The 18,514-nt window shown below is 45.9% G+C and overlaps 1 protein-coding gene across 3 annotated transcripts in view; it reads right to left on the bottom strand.

The window, feature by feature from the left end:
- Nucleotides 1-6,818: 6,818 nt before the first annotated feature.
- The window catches only part of SNRK (SNF related kinase), a 57,491-nt gene continuing 45,795 nt past the window's right edge, over nucleotides 6,819-18,514 (bottom strand). For all 3 annotated transcript variants that reach the window (XM_032861378.1, XM_032861380.1, XM_032861379.1), the window contains 3 exons: nucleotides 16,882-17,094; nucleotides 14,487-14,621; nucleotides 6,819-10,724 (listed from right to left, as the gene is read on the bottom strand). In XM_032861378.1, the coding sequence (XP_032717269.1) occupies nucleotides 9,533-10,724; nucleotides 14,487-14,621; nucleotides 16,882-17,094 (1,540 nt within the window). In that variant the 3' untranslated portion in view covers nucleotides 6,819-9,532. The remainder of the gene's footprint in view (nucleotides 10,725-14,486; nucleotides 14,622-16,881; nucleotides 17,095-18,514) is intronic.

Below are 18,514 nucleotides of genomic sequence, written 5' to 3'. Positions count from 1 at the left end.
ACGATGAAGCTGGAAGCCAGGAGCCCACTGCCCTCCCTGACAACCCACGCGGGCCTCGGTTTCCTTATATTGTTCTCTTTTATAGATGAGGAAGCTGAGGCACACAGGGTTCCCCTAGCAGTGCGGCCACTCTCCACACTGCTCGTGGGCCCACAACTGCCAGGATCCTACCACAGCCGGCACCGAGCTGTCCGCCGCCTCCCGCGCTCTCCTCAGCAGTTCCTACGCTTTCTCCCCCAGGAAACTAGTCACAGAAGGAAGAAGGCCTGGGATCCTCCAGCTGAGTTACTCCAAGAATCTCACGACCCTGTGAGGACAGTACCTGGCCCCAACCCTTGGCCAACAGCAGGCAACAAGGCCAAATCTGAAGAAGCAGGCCAGGCTTGGCTCCCTGTACCCCCTGCTCCCCCAACGGGGGCTTGAAGAGTGGGGGGCATGAGCCTGGAGCCCCCAGCGCCTCCAGGAGGCCACCAGAGCCTGGAGGAAAGACGGGGCCCCCGAGCCAGGGCAGCTGTATCCTTCAGCTTGGGACCACCTATTCGTCCCAGTCACAAGAGGGACCACAGCCTTTTCAGGGGAAGGAAGACAATTTTTCTGATCCCGTTGAAGGCCCATTGATGGTCTTCCCATCCATGCAGAAGTGGGCACCCGGAAGGCGGTGGGACACTGGCAAGCCAGCCAGGGGGCCCCACCCAGGCCCACCCTGGATGGGCAGCGAGGCAAGGACTGGGGCCCTGTGGCAGTGGGACTGGCTTAGGTTGCTCAGAGGATGTTTCTGTCCCCTCCACCCACCCCACGAACGCAGCCCCTGGACGTTGTTCAAGCAGGTGCCCTGCTCCCTGCCCCCTGGGCCTGAGGACGAGAATATGAACAGGTTGGCCCCAGAGTCACATCTCTGAAGATGCCCACAGTCAACGCCACTCACACTGAGGTTTGAGAACCACGGCGGGGACAGAGGCCTTTCCAGTTTCTCCCTAGAAGTAGCCAGCTTCCTTCCCCCGTTCCTTGTCTGCATGGTGCCATGTGGGGAACTTCCCCACCCACCACCCGGGGCCCCCGGACCTGAATAGGAGGTGGTCCAGAGGCCTCCCAACTCCCGGGGTGCCAGCTGTGGGGACCCCCATGTGCCTGGCCTGCTACAGGCCCTTGGGACATTTGGGCCGGTCAGGGGAAGAAGGGGGTGCTGATCTCCTTGTTGACGGGTATATGGGCTTCAAGTGATGAGTAAACAAGTCCAAGAGGGATGGCGGCCTCATGCCCTGTGTGTGGCATGGATCACGCCAATGACACAGGGCCCGCAGGCATCCTGGCCTCCTCTCTAGACTGGGAAAGGGGGACACAGGGCACGAAGTGGCCAGAGCACATGGCCCATTCCCCCCTCGCTGTCCTCTCTCCCTAACCCCGAGCATTCCAAGGCCCAGGAAGGACGACGCAGGGGGCAGAACCAGGTTTAGTCTAGGTCTGCTGCCCCTCATGGGGAGCAGAACCCCACGGCTGTCCCCAGACTCCGACAGGCCCAGGCAGGCACAACCAGCCTTGAGGCCGAATCCTCACTTTACAGAGCTGTTCAGCACCAGGGAAATCATGGCAGAGTGCTGAATAATTAACCAGAAGGCAGCTTCAGTGTAGACACAGGGACATGCCTCCCTTTTACACAGCTGTCTGGCTCGAAAAAGGAAAACCCATTATGTCTCCCCTCTGGCAGAGGCTGAGGCAAGGCTGAAAACGGGACCCCCAGGCTTTGTCCATCGCGGGTGCAGGCAGCCTGGTACAGCCGGGGAGACCTGGAGCGTGGCAGGAACGACCACAAGTGGGGCGGTGGGGTGGGTTGTGGTTCCTCATTGCCCACCCCCACCCCCGGCCCCCCACCGGCCCTGGGCCCTGCAGAGCCGCTGGAAGCCATTCTGCAGCACCGCACCTCTGGGCCACTCATGAAGGGAGGATGCAGGTTGGTGTTTGCATCAACCACTAGAACCAACCCACCGATGAGGCAGGCTTCCCCCTAACCTGCGTGTCCATCAGGCCAGGTCGTCGCTGTGCTTTCTACATGAACACACCGAAGGTCCGGTTTCCTAACAGACCCCGGGCATCTTGGGGACCGAGAGACACTTCCTCCCAGGTGGCGGGCCCCAGGGATTAGCCATCCAGCCCAGGGAAGCAGCAGCTGGCTGAAATTCCTGGGGAAATGTCTCGAGATCAGCTTTCAGCCTTGACTCTAAATGATCTCGCCTCACAGGGTGTGTGATAAGCTGCCCAATCTGGTCCCACCTACAGGTCCACAATCCAGCTATATCTCCAAATCTGGAAATTTCAGGCATTAGAAAGGTAACAAGATGCATATACACAGGTCTGGTACGAGCTCCAGTGTGGTTGAAAGTGGAACCGTACAGGTCAAGGCTTAATTCTGCTTTGCCCGGCTGGCTGGTATTAGAAGGTCACAGGTAATGTCGAGGGGATCTCACCTCTCGCCATCCAGGTGGGCAAGTTCTGGGACCAGATCCCTAGGCAGGCCCTTATCTCTCGGAGCCTCAGGGCCCTCATGGTGAGGAAGGGGCAATGCCTGCCCGTCCTTCATTGGGGACGGATCAAAGCAACAACCGCACTCTCACTTTACCACTTCTGCCTCGCTCCAGACTCTTCTCAGAGAGCTCTCCAAGAACCTGCTTCCATCTCATTCTCCACAAGCTCAGGGGAGCCTCTGGTGCTCAGAGCTGATCCACAGACCACTCGGCCTCAGCAAGAAGTTCTCAGGCTCACCTGCTGGCCTCACAGTCAGTGGTCTCTGCTTCCTGCCTCCTCGATGCTCTCTCTTACCCCCACACTGGAGGTGGCCTGGGTTCCTGTCTCTGGCCTTTGCTGCTTCCTCACGGTCTGTGCTCTTGCCAGAGTCCCCCCTTCTCCAGGTTGAGATGATCTTCCACACTTGTGGAATACAGATCTGCAAGGAATCTCTCTGCCAGGGGCAGAACCCAAGGGGCCCCAGTGCAAAATGAAAATGTGGTACCCTTGCTTGAAAGTTTTAAGAATTTCAAGATGACAAACTAGGAGCAGAGCATTAAATCGAGGGGGCCCTTCAAGCCTGGGGCCGCACACAACGGGCACTGAACCGTCTTGCTTGCCCTTCATGCATGCCTTCTGCTCAGTCCACTCCTTCCAGCTGTGCCCTCCAACTCCCAGTTCTTTCAGTCCTCCAGTCTGGAAAGATTAGCATCCTGGTGAAAGGATGAAGGAGCCAAGAAGCAAAGTGGACTCTCCTTAGCAAAGTCCACTGCTGGCTCCTGGCACCTACAGGGCCCAGTGATTTGCATCTGCCCAGCTCTTCAGCTCTCCATCCCCGGCGGTTGACACTGACTCCCTCCCCGGACTCACCCTCCTTGGAACTCTCTGGACTCTCCCAGCAGTGCCCTGTCACATGTCATCTCTGATCTTTATCTAGGATGAATTTGGATCCTCATCTGTGATTCAAGGGCATTATGAACACACAAGGACCAAGATTCAGTTTTTTTCTCCTCCTAACTTCTCAACCCGTGTCACACCCTGCTTGGAGTGGGGAGTCTAGTAGGTGCTCAGTTCTGGAGTCAGGGGTCCTCAGAAACATGATGTGCTGTCAGTCAACAAGGTGCTTGGGTCCCCTTAGCTCAAGGAGGCCTCAAGTCCCATTTCCCTTTCTCATCTATCCCTTCCCAGAGCCCTGTGGGCAGATGTGGGGGACAGCAAGGCAAGGTGCATCCTGAAGTCTGATGTGTCCTCCAGTGGAGTGACATGTCACTTCATTGGAGTGCTTAGGACGTATTGTATCAGTGTGGGTCAAATTAGCCCTAGAGACAGCTCTGGATCTGTCCTAAAACACTCTAAAAGCAGAACTCCAAAGGACCTCCCTGCTTCCAAGAAACTATATGCAAAAATGAAAACCAACACTTTTTACATGAATAGAAAAGTCTAGCACTCAACAATGTAAAATGTGTTGTCCGGCATTGCAATAAACATCAACCTAGAAGTCTATAACCAATGCAAATTTCCTTCATGAATTAAGTAAAAATACTTTTTTAGACAAACAAAAGCAGATAGAATATATTGCCAGCAGACCTGCACTGTATGAAAATTTAAAATTCTAAAGACAGAAGGAAAATACCAAAATGTGGATCTACACAGAGAAGTGAAGAATGCTGGAGATGGTAAGATGTGGGTAAAAGAGACTTTTCCCCCTTCTGTTTTATCTCTTAGAAAGAAAATAATTTAAAAATATTTATGCATATATAAAAATAAAATGCACTCCAATAGCACAAAGAGGAAAGTGGAAATACAGTTGTAAGGTTCTTACATTCTACATGAGGTAGATTGCAGTTTTATATATATATTACTTACCTATATATTATGTATAGTACATAAATAAATACAATGTGCTATAAATATATATATAAAACCATCCCTATAGCAACCACTAAAAAATTAAAGATGAACAACCAGTAAGCCAATAAAAAGTGCCCAGTTAAACAAAAAGAACATAGTAAAGAGGGGAAAACAAGAAACATGAGACAAATAGAAAACCAGAAAGATCGTAGATTTAAATTCAGCCATGTTGATAATTACACTAAATGTACTTGACCTAAAATACTGCAAATAAAAGGCAAAGATTTGCAGGTTAGAAAAAAAAAAAAAGCAAGACCCCACTATACGCTGTCCATAAAAAGGAAACAAAACACCCCAAAACAAAACAACTCTACCTTAAATATAAAGACACAGATAGGTTAAAAGTTAGGATGGAAAAAGAAATACTCCCATCAATCAAAGAAAGCTAGAGTGGCTATATCACACAAAGTAGAGTTTATGACAAAGAATCGTTTACCAGTGATAAAGAGGAACATTTGAATATGATGAAAAAGGTCAGTCCATCAGGAGGACTTAACAATCTTAAATGTGTATGTGTCTAACAACAAACCTTCAAATTTCATGAAGTAAAGCTGATAAAACTAAAAGGAGAAATAGGCCAACCCACAATTCTAGATTTCAATACTCCTCTCTCACTAACTGATACGAGACAGAAAATCAGTGAGGATACAGAAGACTTGACTGACATTAATAAGCAACTGGGACTGACGTGTAGAACACTTTACCAACAACTGCACTTTTGCAGCACTCACAAAAACATTCACCAAAAAGGCCATTAGCTGAGCCATAAGAAGAGTTTTGGTAAGTTTTAAGATTTCAATTATACAAAGCATGATTTCTGGACAAATCAGACCTGCACTAGAAATAAGTAACAGAAACTTATGTGGAAAATCCTCAAATATCTGGAAAACACCTTTCATGGAAACATGGCATGCTCTAGCTTTTAAAAGGATCACTCAACCTGCTGTACAGAGAACAGATAAGAAAAAGGCAAGGGCAAAACCGGCAAGACCATCCAGGAGGCATTTAGTTGTCCAATTGTGATGATGGCATCATGGACTAGAGTGTTAGCAGGGAAGGCAGTAAGAACAGGTCCTTTTTTGAATGGTGCATAAGATTTGCTGATGGCTTGGATATTGGAATGATAGAGGGAAGGATACCCAGGTTCTTGACTTGTGCAAAAGGTTTAGAACCACTACTGATGAGAAGGGAAGCTTTAAGAAGGTAAGGATTTGAAGGGAAGGTTTAAGTTTTGAGCATATAAAAACTTAGGTGCTTATTAGATACATCATATCAGTAAGTCAAATAGGTTGTTGGAATCAGATGTTCCTAGAAAGTAGACTACATATTTTTTGGTTCTATCTGCATGTAAACTTTAGACTGAATGGGATGACCAACAAAAAGTGCAGAGAACGATCCAGATATGAAGCCTGGGGTACTCCAAGTTCAGAGGTTGGGAGAAGAGCCAGTGGGATGAAGAACAGCGAGGTGGAAGTGGGGTCCAGAACAACAGGACGTTTATGAAGAAGGGTGACCAACTCATCAAACGCTACCATGGGTGAGAAGCTGACTACTGTGGTTAGTGGTGACCTAACCAGGTCACCAGGTGACCCCTGGTGACCACCAGGGGCTAAGGTTGTGGTGGGGAGCTGAAAGGGAGGAAGTGCAAACAGATTTCTTTTTGGCTTTCCAGTAATGGTTACACAACTGAGAATACAGTGAAAAGCATTGAATAGTACAACTGGTGAATTGTGTGCTATGTGGATTACATCTCAAAGCTGGTTTTAAAAACTGACCACTGGTTTTTAGCACATGGAGGTCACTGCTGACCTTGAGCAAAGCAGTTATAGTGGGGTGACAGCATCAAGAGCCTGATTGGAAGGGTTCAAAGAGCAAAGATGAGCAAGAACAATAAAGACATCTCTTTAAGGTAGGGGAATAAAGTCATGTTTGTTTTACTTGCTGTTAGGAATGACCTAGCAGTGAAGCGAAGATTGATGGTGCAAGAAAGAAGAGAACGAGTAGTCCTTGTGGCTGCCTCACTCATCCCCATAAAGCCTCAAGATGTGAGTAAGGGAACTGACCTTGGGATCACACAACGAGGAGCAAGGGCAGGTGATGAGGACTCAGATGAAGGTGGGCGGGTGAAGAGGGAGACTGTGGCAGTTCTAATGGCTTCAGTTTATTCCATTATCTGGGAGCATGGTGACAAGCCAAGTGAGGGAAGCAATGAGTCGGGGAAATAAAGTACAATTAATGGGGCTGGGGCCACCTGAGACTTGTGGTCGAGTTCAAGGCAGGGACAGTCACAATGATATCTTTCCAGTTACACCTGGCAGCGCAGGTGCATGGCACATGCAAAGTTGTGAGTCACCCAGGCAGGGTCTGTACAAGGCTACATTCAGAAGAAACAGAAACATGGGACGCGGTTTATATTGCTGAACACCAATATGCCACTTTATTATTTGGATTTTTTTTTTCCCATTTGTCACATACCTGTCAATGTTTACACAATGAGGAAAATCAACCAGCAGTGGAAGCGACTGACCAAATCAGCTGATAATTCTGTACCCTCTTAACACACATCAATTCTTACTTGGTAGGGATATCTTTACTTTGATTCAGTCTCACAGCTATTCTTAAAATCGGTGTCAAGATTGTCACATCTTTAAATACAGATAGAATTGCCGGAAGTACATAATTTTATATATATATGTATATATATATATATGTGTATATATATATAATATATGTACACACACATACAGAAAAATACAAGACTAATTGTTTTTCCACAATATTTAATTTACACACTACTATAACTCTATGCAATTTCTGAAGACAGGTTAAGGGGTACAAGAAACTGTTTAGAGCTAGTAAATAGTTTGGTCCAATATTATCTTAATGTAATGGTTATTTGCTCCCTCCCTTTTATGTGACGACATACTATGACATACAACACATGCACAATCATTCACTTATGAACAAATGAGTAAGACGCCACTCAGACTAACATCTGTATACCCAGAGGGTCAACCAACCACACACAACTAATAAGGCTATAATACAGCTATGCAGCATAAACGGTCAACACTGCTGATCCTAAAGTGAGCACCATATATACATCTGAATATAAAAAAAACATTGAAAACCAAACACATACGGGTTAGTTAAAAGGTGCCATTCCAAGGCTATACATAATCACAGGAAGAAGTATTTACATTACTTGGAAAACAGCTGCAACAAAGAGTTTATTGCCAATGCCCTTTATAAACTTCTCTCCTACGTTTAATACAGATGTTACGCTCACTATCTATGTGAACCACACATCTTATTTCTGGCCCTTTATAAGATCCCTGCTCAAGAGTTTCAAGCAAATATGTTCTATGGCTTCACCCACACATCTTTTCTGGTAGCTTTCAATTATAAATATCACAATGAACTAGAGCTGTAGCTTAAAACATATCTAGCCTAGGTCTAGAAAGCAAAATAAGTATTTTAGGTATCATCTTAGTTTAGTAAGTATATTGTGAAATTCAGAGTTCGGAGTAAAATCTATGAATCCTAAGTAGCAGAGTCAGTGTGTACTTGGAGAAACCGTGACCAATGGAATGCAGTCCTTTGGTGCTCTGCCCACTCTACAGACAAAGTGACTGTCACTTCAGAGCCATAAAGGAAAGCTGCTGAGTGTGGGACGGTCCCCCTCTCCCAACTCCACCCAGCCACATCCTATCACCAATGTGGATAAGGGTTGCTTTGAAGACCCCCAGGGCACAGCCTGAAAAAGTAGCATCTGGCCCCTTCCAAAATTAGCAATCTGCAATATACTGCGTCTTACAAGATAAAATGCCATGAAAGATGATTATCTGGTCAAAGTAGTCTTTGTACAGGAACAGTTTAAAGCAAGAGTTCTTTGATTATTGTTTTGGCAGGAAGGCAAAGTGAAAAAAACTCCCAGAAAAAAAAAAAAAGCAAAAACCAAAAACCAAAACAACAACAACAACAAAAAACAAAGCAGGCTTTGTGCATTTTTGTTTGCTGTATGTGTGAATTTTGGTCTTTTATATGTGTTTTTGACCAGCCAGTTTTCATAGCTTATTAAGCTAAAGGACATAGTAGAATGGAAAAAACAAGAGAGACAGCCTAATTACCAAACTCCTAAAAATCAAATCCCAGTAGTTTTTTTGTTTTTGTTTTTGTTTTTTAATTTATAGGGTTTAGACTTTGCCAACCTCTGTGTGCACCTTTGCTCCCGTATTAGGCCCTACATTTTCTTCTATCTACATGGTTTTAAAGGAAAGCCTAGGGCGTGCCCTCTAGGAAGGAATTTACACCGAGCATCTGTTTGTTCTGTTAGACAGACTATACACTCTATAAGTAGAGTTAAGACACCATCAGTTCACTTCATCACATTACAAAATAGGATTGTCTGCTTGTAATTTATCACTACGGGGAAGCCGCCTTATAAATCGAAGTACTTCATATCACCTCGTACAAAACAAGAAAATCTTTTTCAGTTAAACTTTAAGAGCCGAAACTTGTTTTCGCACTATAGCTTAAGACAAACAGGTGTGGGTGTGTTGAAATCATGGTTTTAAGGTTCTCAGTGCATACCCCCGCTGTACTCTGCTCCGCACAGGCCTCGGAAGGTGGGGCGCGCATGCGCTCACAGGCTCCAGGCCTGTCGGCATCACAATGTTATTGCTTTGGTTCTGTCTCAGACACCACAGAGTGTGCCTCCGAGCACGGAGTCCCCGTTAGCACAGAAGGTCAGGACAGGAATTTAGATTTTTCACAAGGAAACAAAAGCATTTTTTTCTCTCTAGATTAAGTGCAGAACATCAAATTTCTAAGTGCTCCATTTATATTAGGTTCCAAATATACATTTTAATTTAATCCTGATCATCCACATTAAAATTATAAATGTAAAAATTACACAACAGACTTCTCGGCTGGAAAAGAAGTGTCTAGCAGCATGCACAAAGACCATGCATTGTCACATCTTCAGGCGAACAAATGAAAAGGTAATAAATAACTGCTCCTAACGCCCACTTTAAAGAGTAAAACCAAAGAGAAGAGTGAAGCGAGCCGGTCTTCACCGCTTCGAGCAGGAAGAGTGCCCAGTGGCCAGAGCAGGCTGCAGTCAGATGACATGGCAGCAGCTGGCCTGGCTGGAGGCGCACAGCAGCCCGTCCTTAGGGTTCCGCTGGATGTTCACAGAGATGGTCTTTTCACACAGAGGTAGCTGTAGCACGTTATTTTTCAGGTTCTTGCTCTTTATCCGTTCTAACTCAGTGCTGCTGTCTGCCACGTGGTCAGAGAAGAACTTTATGCTGCCTACGCCTGGGGCCTGGCCCGCGTTCCCTGTGGAGCTGATGCACATCTTCCACGTGGACTTCTCCTGGACCTTGACGCTGGAGAAGGACAAGCCGCCCTGCGGGTCGAGAATGTACTTGGCGCCGCCGTGCAGCTGGGAGCCGAGGCAGAGGCTCATGAGTTTGAGGCTCTGCACCAGCTCGCCGGGCCCGGGGCCGGCGCAGCGGCGCGTGCTGCCCGATGTGCCGGTGGGCTTGCCACCCGAGCCACCTGCAGGGCTGCCCCCGCCTGCGTTGTTCTCGCTCGGGCTGGCCTTGTCTGCACCGCTGCTGCCGGCGCTCGGCTTGCCCTGGCCCCCGCCATCACCCTCGCTGCCAGGGGGCCCCTCGCTGCTATCCCGCCGGTGCCAGGAGTAGGTGAAGCCGCTGTCTTTGTCCAGCCGCCGCCGGCTCTCGGAGTCGTCGTCGCTGGTCTCTGAGCTGCTACAGCTGGAGCCACGGCCCTGGCTTTTCCTGCGGTGGTAGCGCTTGTGCACTGTGCCTGGGGAGGCGATGTTCATCTTGAGTCGGCTCAGCTTGGGGGGCAGGTTCTCATCCATGTCGAACTCGTCATCCGACTCCCCTTCCTCAAAGATCTGGTTGAGGACGGGAGCGCTCTTCCTTGACGTCAACCGGTTGGTCACTGAGGGCTTCCGGCGCAGAACCACTTGTGTCGAGAGCGACATAGGCTTCTTGTCCTCCTCATCTTCCTCTTCGTCCTCCTCCACGCGGAACAGGCACTTGCGCCCGCTGGCTGTGGGTTTCAAGCTCGCCGAGGACACCGTGGAGAGTGCCGGTCCGGCCAACTCAGGGAGGTCGTCCTTTTTAGATGAGTCACACAGGCCTTTGCTCCTGTGGCCATTGAGTACATTGTCGGCGGCCCGAGCAGGAGACTGAGGGACAGTTGCATGGGACAGAGGAGTGGCCGTGAGATCATCCTCAAGGTCCTGGGGTACATCAATTTTGGTGGGCCATGACTGTCTGTGTAAACAGATTGGAAGAAGAAAGCCATGTAATAATATGCAGACTTTACTCAAACTACATCACATAACACTGACTGGGGCAAAATCCACAGACTAAGAAAAGAAATATATAAAAGAGAAAAGAAAAAAAGAAAAGAAATAGCAGCTTCGCAAACCCATTCAACATCCTATAAAGATCAGCAAGGACACCAGCAAGGACACCAGCAGGGCACATGTGCTTCTGAAACATGGCTCCCTCTGTGGCTAACCAGGCAGATAAGAACTTCATCAGAGCTGTCAGGACAAGAGGGTCAAGAGCTATACTCCATCTTCCCTATATGAGTCTTACACAAGAAAAACAATTTTAAAAAGCACAAGGGAGATCACCAAAGCAAAACCAAAACACCACACATTTTGTTCCTCTGGGTCTTAGGTCACAACCTTTGAAGGCATATGGTTTGCTAATAAAATTCACCTAAAAAAAAAAAAAATATATATATATATATATAATTCACCTGAAATTCCCAGTCTTCCAGATATGACAGGATGGTGTAAAAGTTTTGTTTATAAAAATAAATGTAAATAGTTCAGTGGATTAAACATAGGAATACGGCAAAGAAAAGTCAATGTGCATGGGCACACATACAACTCTTCTTCATCAATTAAAAAAACATGATGCTAAATATGAATCCATGTATTTTTAAATATCCACCCAAGTGTAGTAAGTAACAAATCCACAATTATTTAAACTTTGATTTTACTCCCCAGTCTAGTGTCACCCAAATAATAAGAACACTGCTTGGCAGCCAAAGAAAAATATTTTTGAAAATGAGGTCTCTAGCCTAGGAATTCTTTACTGTCCTCTCTGTCCAGGGGAACAGTAGATGCCAGAGATCTTTAAAACAGCCACTTCCACACTACAACACTTTCATTTCACACCAATTATGTTACCCTACAAGTAAAACACAATTAAATCTATAGCTCTGAAAAACTCACAGGAATTTACAACAGACATCTTTCCCCCAACACAGAGCCTCCTCCTCTTTGTCCATGCAGTGGACAAAGTTCTTAAAAGCTGAGTGTTGGATAATGTCTCTGAGGTCATTAAGTGTCTCTAGACAAGTCATCTGCCCCCATCATCACAAATGCATGAAGCCCTGGTGATGCCTGTGGCTCTGGAGAATGGCACTCCCAGTTCCTGGAAGAGCAGCCCCGCCCCTCACGCCCGCAAACAACCTTGGGGCCCTGCACTGGTGGGGGCCCAGGTGCCGACTGTGTCTGACCCGCCAGAGTGGCAGCCAGCGCCATCCGGGCTGAGGGGGCCCACACAAGGTGGAGGCTCTTCTCTCCCCACCTCCTACCCCACCTGAAAAGAAAGCCAAAACCGTTCTCAGAGCCCACCCCCCAAAACAGGATGGGTGGGTACGGCCACTGGGCTGGCTCCTCCACGGGTCACTTCTGAACCAAAGGCTCTGATTTACAGGAGTAAGTCGAGTCATTCAACTGCTCACACTAACCAAGCACACATCTGAGCTCCATGTTGTGCCGAATGAAGTAAGTGATCTTCACTGCCACAACACTGGAAGCAAATTATGGCTTAGCTTGACAAAAGAGAGGAGAGATGGCTAAACAAGAATTACAGAGGAGTCACGGGGACAGAATAATTCACAGGGCCTGAGCGCTTCCCCGAGCCAGCACTGCGGGGAGAGCCAGACAGGGGTGAATGCACTTTATCACTTCATCCCCTCAGCTCTCCACAAGTTGGCACCATGTTCCTCCCCCAAGGTCATGCAGGCTGGGTCCCAAGGCCACCACCCTGCCCCTCCACCCCATCCCCAGGGGCAACCTTGGAAGCTTCTGAATGGCTGCTGCCCAGCCTGGCCTCTGGTCTAGCCTCAGGGATTCTCCTCACTTCCTGGGGCCAGAGAGGATGCTGGCACCAAGCCTTCCAGTACTGGGGTCCTCTGCTTACACGCAGGCCATGCCATGCTTCGGGTCCACCCTGGCAGGACCCAAAGGAGGCGCTCTCTCTGCAGCTGTGGCTCCCTGGCTCGCCCTGCCTACCCCACCCCGAAGAGCTGCAATTGCTTCCACATCTGTCTCCTGATTCAGTCCAGGGTCCTGAGCCCCAGGTCACTCTGACCTAAAGGCATGTCCACTGACAGAACTAATTCAGGTCCAGGGTTTTGACAATAAAGTCACAGTGACAGTAAAAAGAAGGCAAGGAAGCAGATGCGCCACCTGCCCTGGGCTGGGGAGGAGGCAAGGCCCACTCCACTCTGGTATCCCCAGGAGGATAAAAGGAAAACTTGAGGGAAGGCTCTGATATTTCTTTATAACCTCCATGGACTTTGTAGCTTTTATAATAAGGACAACCAACTTAAATCATTTACATATGTGATCAACTTTAGATTGAGTTCTGATCTGTTCCACCAAAAACGGCTCAAATCCAAATATTCCGTTCTCGAAGGGTGGACTGACTCCAGACTTGGTGGCCTGATGTGTGGTGACTGTGCTCTTCCCCATCGGGGGGCTCAGGTCAGGACTAGGATGACCTCACCACTTGAAGTCACCATCCTGGTTGGTCTCAAGCCTGAGTCCCTGGCTCCCTGGGATGCAGTCCTCTTCCACACAGACATCAGACAGCCTGCCTAGGTTTCATTACAGAAGCCTCCATCTACAATCTAAACGAAGTTACTAAGTCAACTTTCCAGTTCTAGACTTCTAAATCTTTATTCTTTGGCCACCCAGCAATGTTTTTTTTTTTTTTTTTTTTTCTCTTCTCTGTTCCTGCAACCCAAGTAACAACCTATACATGGTAAGCTGACTGCAAGTAATTTAAATCCAATGGCTTTCTGCCTATTTTAAATAATTATTATTATATATTCACACACAGATATTTGTATAGGGATGTACACATAGAGAATGTTCAGAATTGGGAACATCCTTTTGTTTTTGAATCACTACACTTCCATGGATTACTTTATCTGAAGAGGGAGATAAATTCTACAGAACTTTCATAGTGGTGATGTAAAAATGTAATCCTTTCATCCTTTGATTTTAAATGGAAAGCTAATATGGCAGAAGAAAAAGCAAGGTGGGAAAGAGGGAGTGGAAGGAAGGGAGAAGGAGGAAAAAATGGGGTAGAGCATATTTATGATTTGGCCGAAGACACCAATGGTGGTGAAATAGTCCTAACAGTGACAGCGAACACCTAGAGTCCAGCTAAGGAGGTGGATGTATTATACTCCCATTTCACAGACCAGGAAGCTGAGTCAAAAAGAGGTGAAGTGATCTCTCAAGGTCAAGAAGCCAATAAATCAACTAGCTGATGTGTCAAGTCACTGAAATCCTGAGATAATATCATGGCATAGAAATGCCCTAAATGTTCTTAAAAAATTATTTCAAGTAATATAGGGAAAATTTGGTCCTGTTTCTGGAATGAAAACTTGAAGAAAATAACACATTAATACATATAAGATCTGGAAGAGTTTAATGAAAATAGTTGACACTATGCTTGAGGCTGCTTCTCCAAACATATTTTCCTGGCCAGGCCAGCAGCCACAGCCCCACTCCCCTGAGCCGAGGAAGGAAGGTGTCCTTGGTGACAAAGGAACAAGACTCCCCACACAGGAAGAGCCCATGCGTGGCCTCTCCAATGAGGCCGTCACCACTGTTTATACTCTCAGGCCCCAAAGAGTTATTAGGAAGCATATTTTTTAAAGGAGTTCTCTATTTCAAAATGTTAACTTACTAAAATCAGTGAAGATTTTTTTCTCACCTAAACTGGGCCTTGATATTGCTAGGACTTGCAGATCTGGTTTGTATTTCTTTCTCTTGCTTCTCCCTCAGGATCCTTTCAGCAAGTAAGAAGTAAGTGGCTGTGATATGATTATACCTGTTGGTTTCCAGGGCCCTAAGGAAAATAAGGGAGAATAAATGTAAGCCACATCAGCAGGTTTGCTTTTTTATAAGTAGAACTCATTTCCCCCCACTAAAGTACAAGCAAATGAAATCCAATGATCTAGAATCTTTAAAATTATTTAAAAAGAAAAAAACACCACAAACAAGAAGAAAAACCTAGTAGTTGTTTAGATCACTCATGAAATTCTAAAAAACAACTACATAAAAATGTTCAAATCCAAAATGCGAAAGCAGCTGAGCTGGATGTCAGTTTTTGATGCATAAAAAAGGTAATGAAGCTTTCCAAGAATGTATGCATTATACAAAACTTTAATCTGTGTCAAAGTGTTCATTTTCATTAAGTTGGCTTACTTGATTCCATCAGAAATACAAAATGAGCTGTATGGATGTGCACTGAAATACTAGCATCAATCAGAAAAATAAGGGTAAGTTTTTATTTTTATACCCTTTGCATTTAATGAATTACTAATGTAACTGAGACCATATCATTAGCCTCTTCTTTGAATAAAATCAGCATATTCGTTCATCCACTTCAAAAGAGTGCTCCAAGTCCCTAGTCTGAACAGGAACCCTGCAGGCCAGCTCTGGACATTCCGCCCATGGGGCACATGGCCACCTATCCTCCTGCAGCTGGCCTGGCCTGAGGACTGCACAAGAGCGCTACAAAGGGTCTATAAGGGCCCAGACACCGTCATGGTGAGTGAAAATACAAAATGAACACTTAGGGAAGAAGCAATACAGGGATCCCTTTTCACAAAATTAACAGGGGGGAGTCACAGCTAATGAGGCAGGGCAGACTGAGGTGCAAGGCTCTAAAAGTTAAGAGCCCTGATGAAACTCAGGGCTCAGAATGACTTCGAGTGGTTTCCTAAGCTGAGTACCAGCTAAGGGCACTGGCTGCTTCTGACAGGACCAAAAACATGTGGCTTTGAGTTGAGGCATCGTGCTCAGGAGGAGGAGCACAGATGCAAGCCACGAGCAAGAGCTGAAGCCAGCTGGGGGCCCTGAGCTCGGGCCTCCCAGCCCCTGCTTCACCGTGCACCTGCCCACTAGTGCACATGCCAATGGAGTCACCTGAACCAATGAGACTGACCCTCCCTGCGGATATATCATTGAATTGACATGAATCAAATAGTTCTAAATGACACCGCTGCACGTATTCATTTAAGCTAAGAACATTGAGCCAATTCAGAGAGATACAAATAAGCCTTCTATGCACTCAAAATGAAAAACCACTTTCTACACATTCCTAAAACAAGTGTCCTTGGCAGGCACAGCCAAGTGTCCTGCTCTCTCTGTTCATTTAGGTCATTAAGTATGACAACTCATAATGCAGCTGGAAATCTGCAGAAATTTGTACTTAAACCAAAATTTTTTTGTTTTTTGTTTTTGTTTTTGTTTTTTTTTGCCTCCTCACCACTCTGCCCTGAGTAACTCCTCTTTTCATCATACCTGATGGTTTCATTCAACAGGTTAAAGAACACTTTGACTTTTCATTTGTGGAAATATTTCATGATTTTCTAGACAGGACCTCTTATAGAAATAAATCATTACTAAAACAAAGCAACTGCATCTTTATATTATCCTTGATTCCAAACCTCTCAGATTATTAAAAACTGGCTTTGGTTTTAAATGACTTAATTAACAATTTTGTATCTTGTGGGTTGCACGTTGCTCCAGCAAGGGCTCTGAAGGGCCTACATTTTATAGGCTTTGTGGGTCTGTGGTCTCTCTCACAACTACTCTGTCAGATACTGGAGCACAATGTGGCCAAAGACAATACCCAAGGCATCTGGCATGATTGCATTCCACTAAAACTTCCCTTACAACAATGTGTGACCAGTCCCATGTGTCAACCCCTGAATTAGAGAACTGTGGTCTGCCCCACTTTCCCCACTCACTGTGGGGAGCAGAGGGAGACACAACAATGAAGATGCTGCTTTGGAAAAGACATGTACTGGGATACAAAAGAAGCTACTCCAATCCACCCCGACAGGAAGGGAGAGAGGCCACAGCATTTGATGACACCACCCAGCAATGGTGTACTTATTCACTAGCATAAAAATAAAAACAACACAACAATAAAACCTATGAGACAGGCACTGGGCCAGGAACTCTAGAAATAAATGACATGACTTTTGCCAATTGGGAACTCTACTCATTACAGCGTCCACAGGCCCTGACAAGCTAAGAGGAGAGACCATTCCAAGAATCCTAAACCCATGGCCCCATGCTGGTGAGTGCTGACATACTCCACAATGGCGTCGCGGTCTGCTATGTCCCCGAGCACCATGCGCTGAATGATGCTGTTGTGTTCCTCCTCTGAGAGGTTTTTGTATGACACGAGGGGGATGTTATACTTTGTTGCTGGTGAAGGGTCCACTCCCTGAAGCCAAGGATGATTTTCAATCTCTTCTAAGGAGGCCCTTCTCTTGGGATCTCTCTGTAGCATCCGTGTGATCAGGCTGGAAAGGAAGGTAAGTCCACTGTTAGAGCAAACTGTTGGCTGGGCTTAGTAATGGTGGATTATTTTATTAATCAGAATTCTTTCCTACACTTATGCCATCAAATTTCATTAGGCTCACTAGTGGTGGTGGTAGTGTGGCAGATGGTAATAAAGAAAATTTAGTGCCATCAGATTCATAAATAGAAAATCACAACTGCCAGGGGCACCTGGGTGGCTCAGTGGGTTAAAGCCTCTGCCTTCGGCTCAGGTCATGATCTCAGGGTCCTGGGATTGAGCCCCGCATCGGGCTCTCTGCTCAGCAGGGAGCCTGGTTCCTCCCTCTCTCTCTCTGCCTGCCTCTCTGCCTACCTGTGATCTCTGTCTGTCAAATAAATAAATAAAATCTTAAAAAAAAAAAAAAAGAAAATCACAACTGCCAGATATACTGGTAAGCCAAACAGCTTTCTATCATCTTGAATTAGCTCTAGATATCAACATCTGTTGCTAAATTAACTGTGGCTTAGTGGCATGCCAGAACCAGATATAATGATCAATGATGATATACAAAATACAGTACATGAGCCAACTTCTGCTTCAGAAAGAATAAATGATCCTGATGAAAACAATCAAAATGCCACAGGCTTTTAAAAATATATTTTGTTTAAAGGCATTGTGTGGCCAAAAAAATAAATATATATATATAAAGATGGAAGGAAGCAGACTCAACAGGAAAAAAAAAAAACGGAATAAAAGCAGGAATTTTAGGAGGCAAATGACAAAGCTAATCTTTGACCCGAAGGCTTCTGCTTTGGTTTTGAAAGCTATACTGAGTGCAAAAAATAGAATATAATGTGTAGGCAGGGAGTGCAACTAGAGCCCTCATAAAGAACTAGGGTCCCAGCTTCAGTGGCAGGGGGAATGAGAAATGAGAAACCAATCTGTTACGATATCAAGAAGGAAAACTGCCTGCCTCACCAGTGGCTGTGGAGGTGGGGCAGGGAAATCTCTTCTAAGAATTTCTAGCCACATGATGGTCCTCACACACATTTGTGGTCCAAATCAATGATATCTGTGTGGTACATGTCAGGAAGAAGTTAATTTCAGGTGGTTTTAAAGCTGGAGTGCTCCTAAGTAACCAGAGTAGAGAAGGAAATGTAAAACCTTTCCCTAGGAACATAACTTAAAAGAACTTCCCACATAATATTATAAGGAATATGACCTCATAGTCAAAAAATACCAAGAAAATAAGTACTAACAAAAACTAGTAATACATGATGGCAAAATCAGAATGCAAAGTCCTCAAATACTGAAATTTTCAGACACAGTAGATGACTATGTTGAATATGTTTAAGACACGGAGAAGCGTGAAATACAAAAGACTGAAAAAAAGCGATAGACAAATTTTTTAAATTAGATATAAAGAGAATTAATGAATTGGA

The sequence above is a fragment of the Lontra canadensis genome, unplaced genomic scaffold (assembly GCF_010015895.1).
Source record: "Lontra canadensis isolate GAN:19392208 unplaced genomic scaffold, GSC_riverotter_1.0 scaffold20, whole genome shotgun sequence".
NCBI lineage: Eukaryota > Metazoa > Chordata > Mammalia > Carnivora > Mustelidae > Lontra > Lontra canadensis.
The sequence above is the reverse complement of the archived record's forward strand: the minus strand, read 5'-3'. Positions and strand labels throughout refer to the sequence as shown.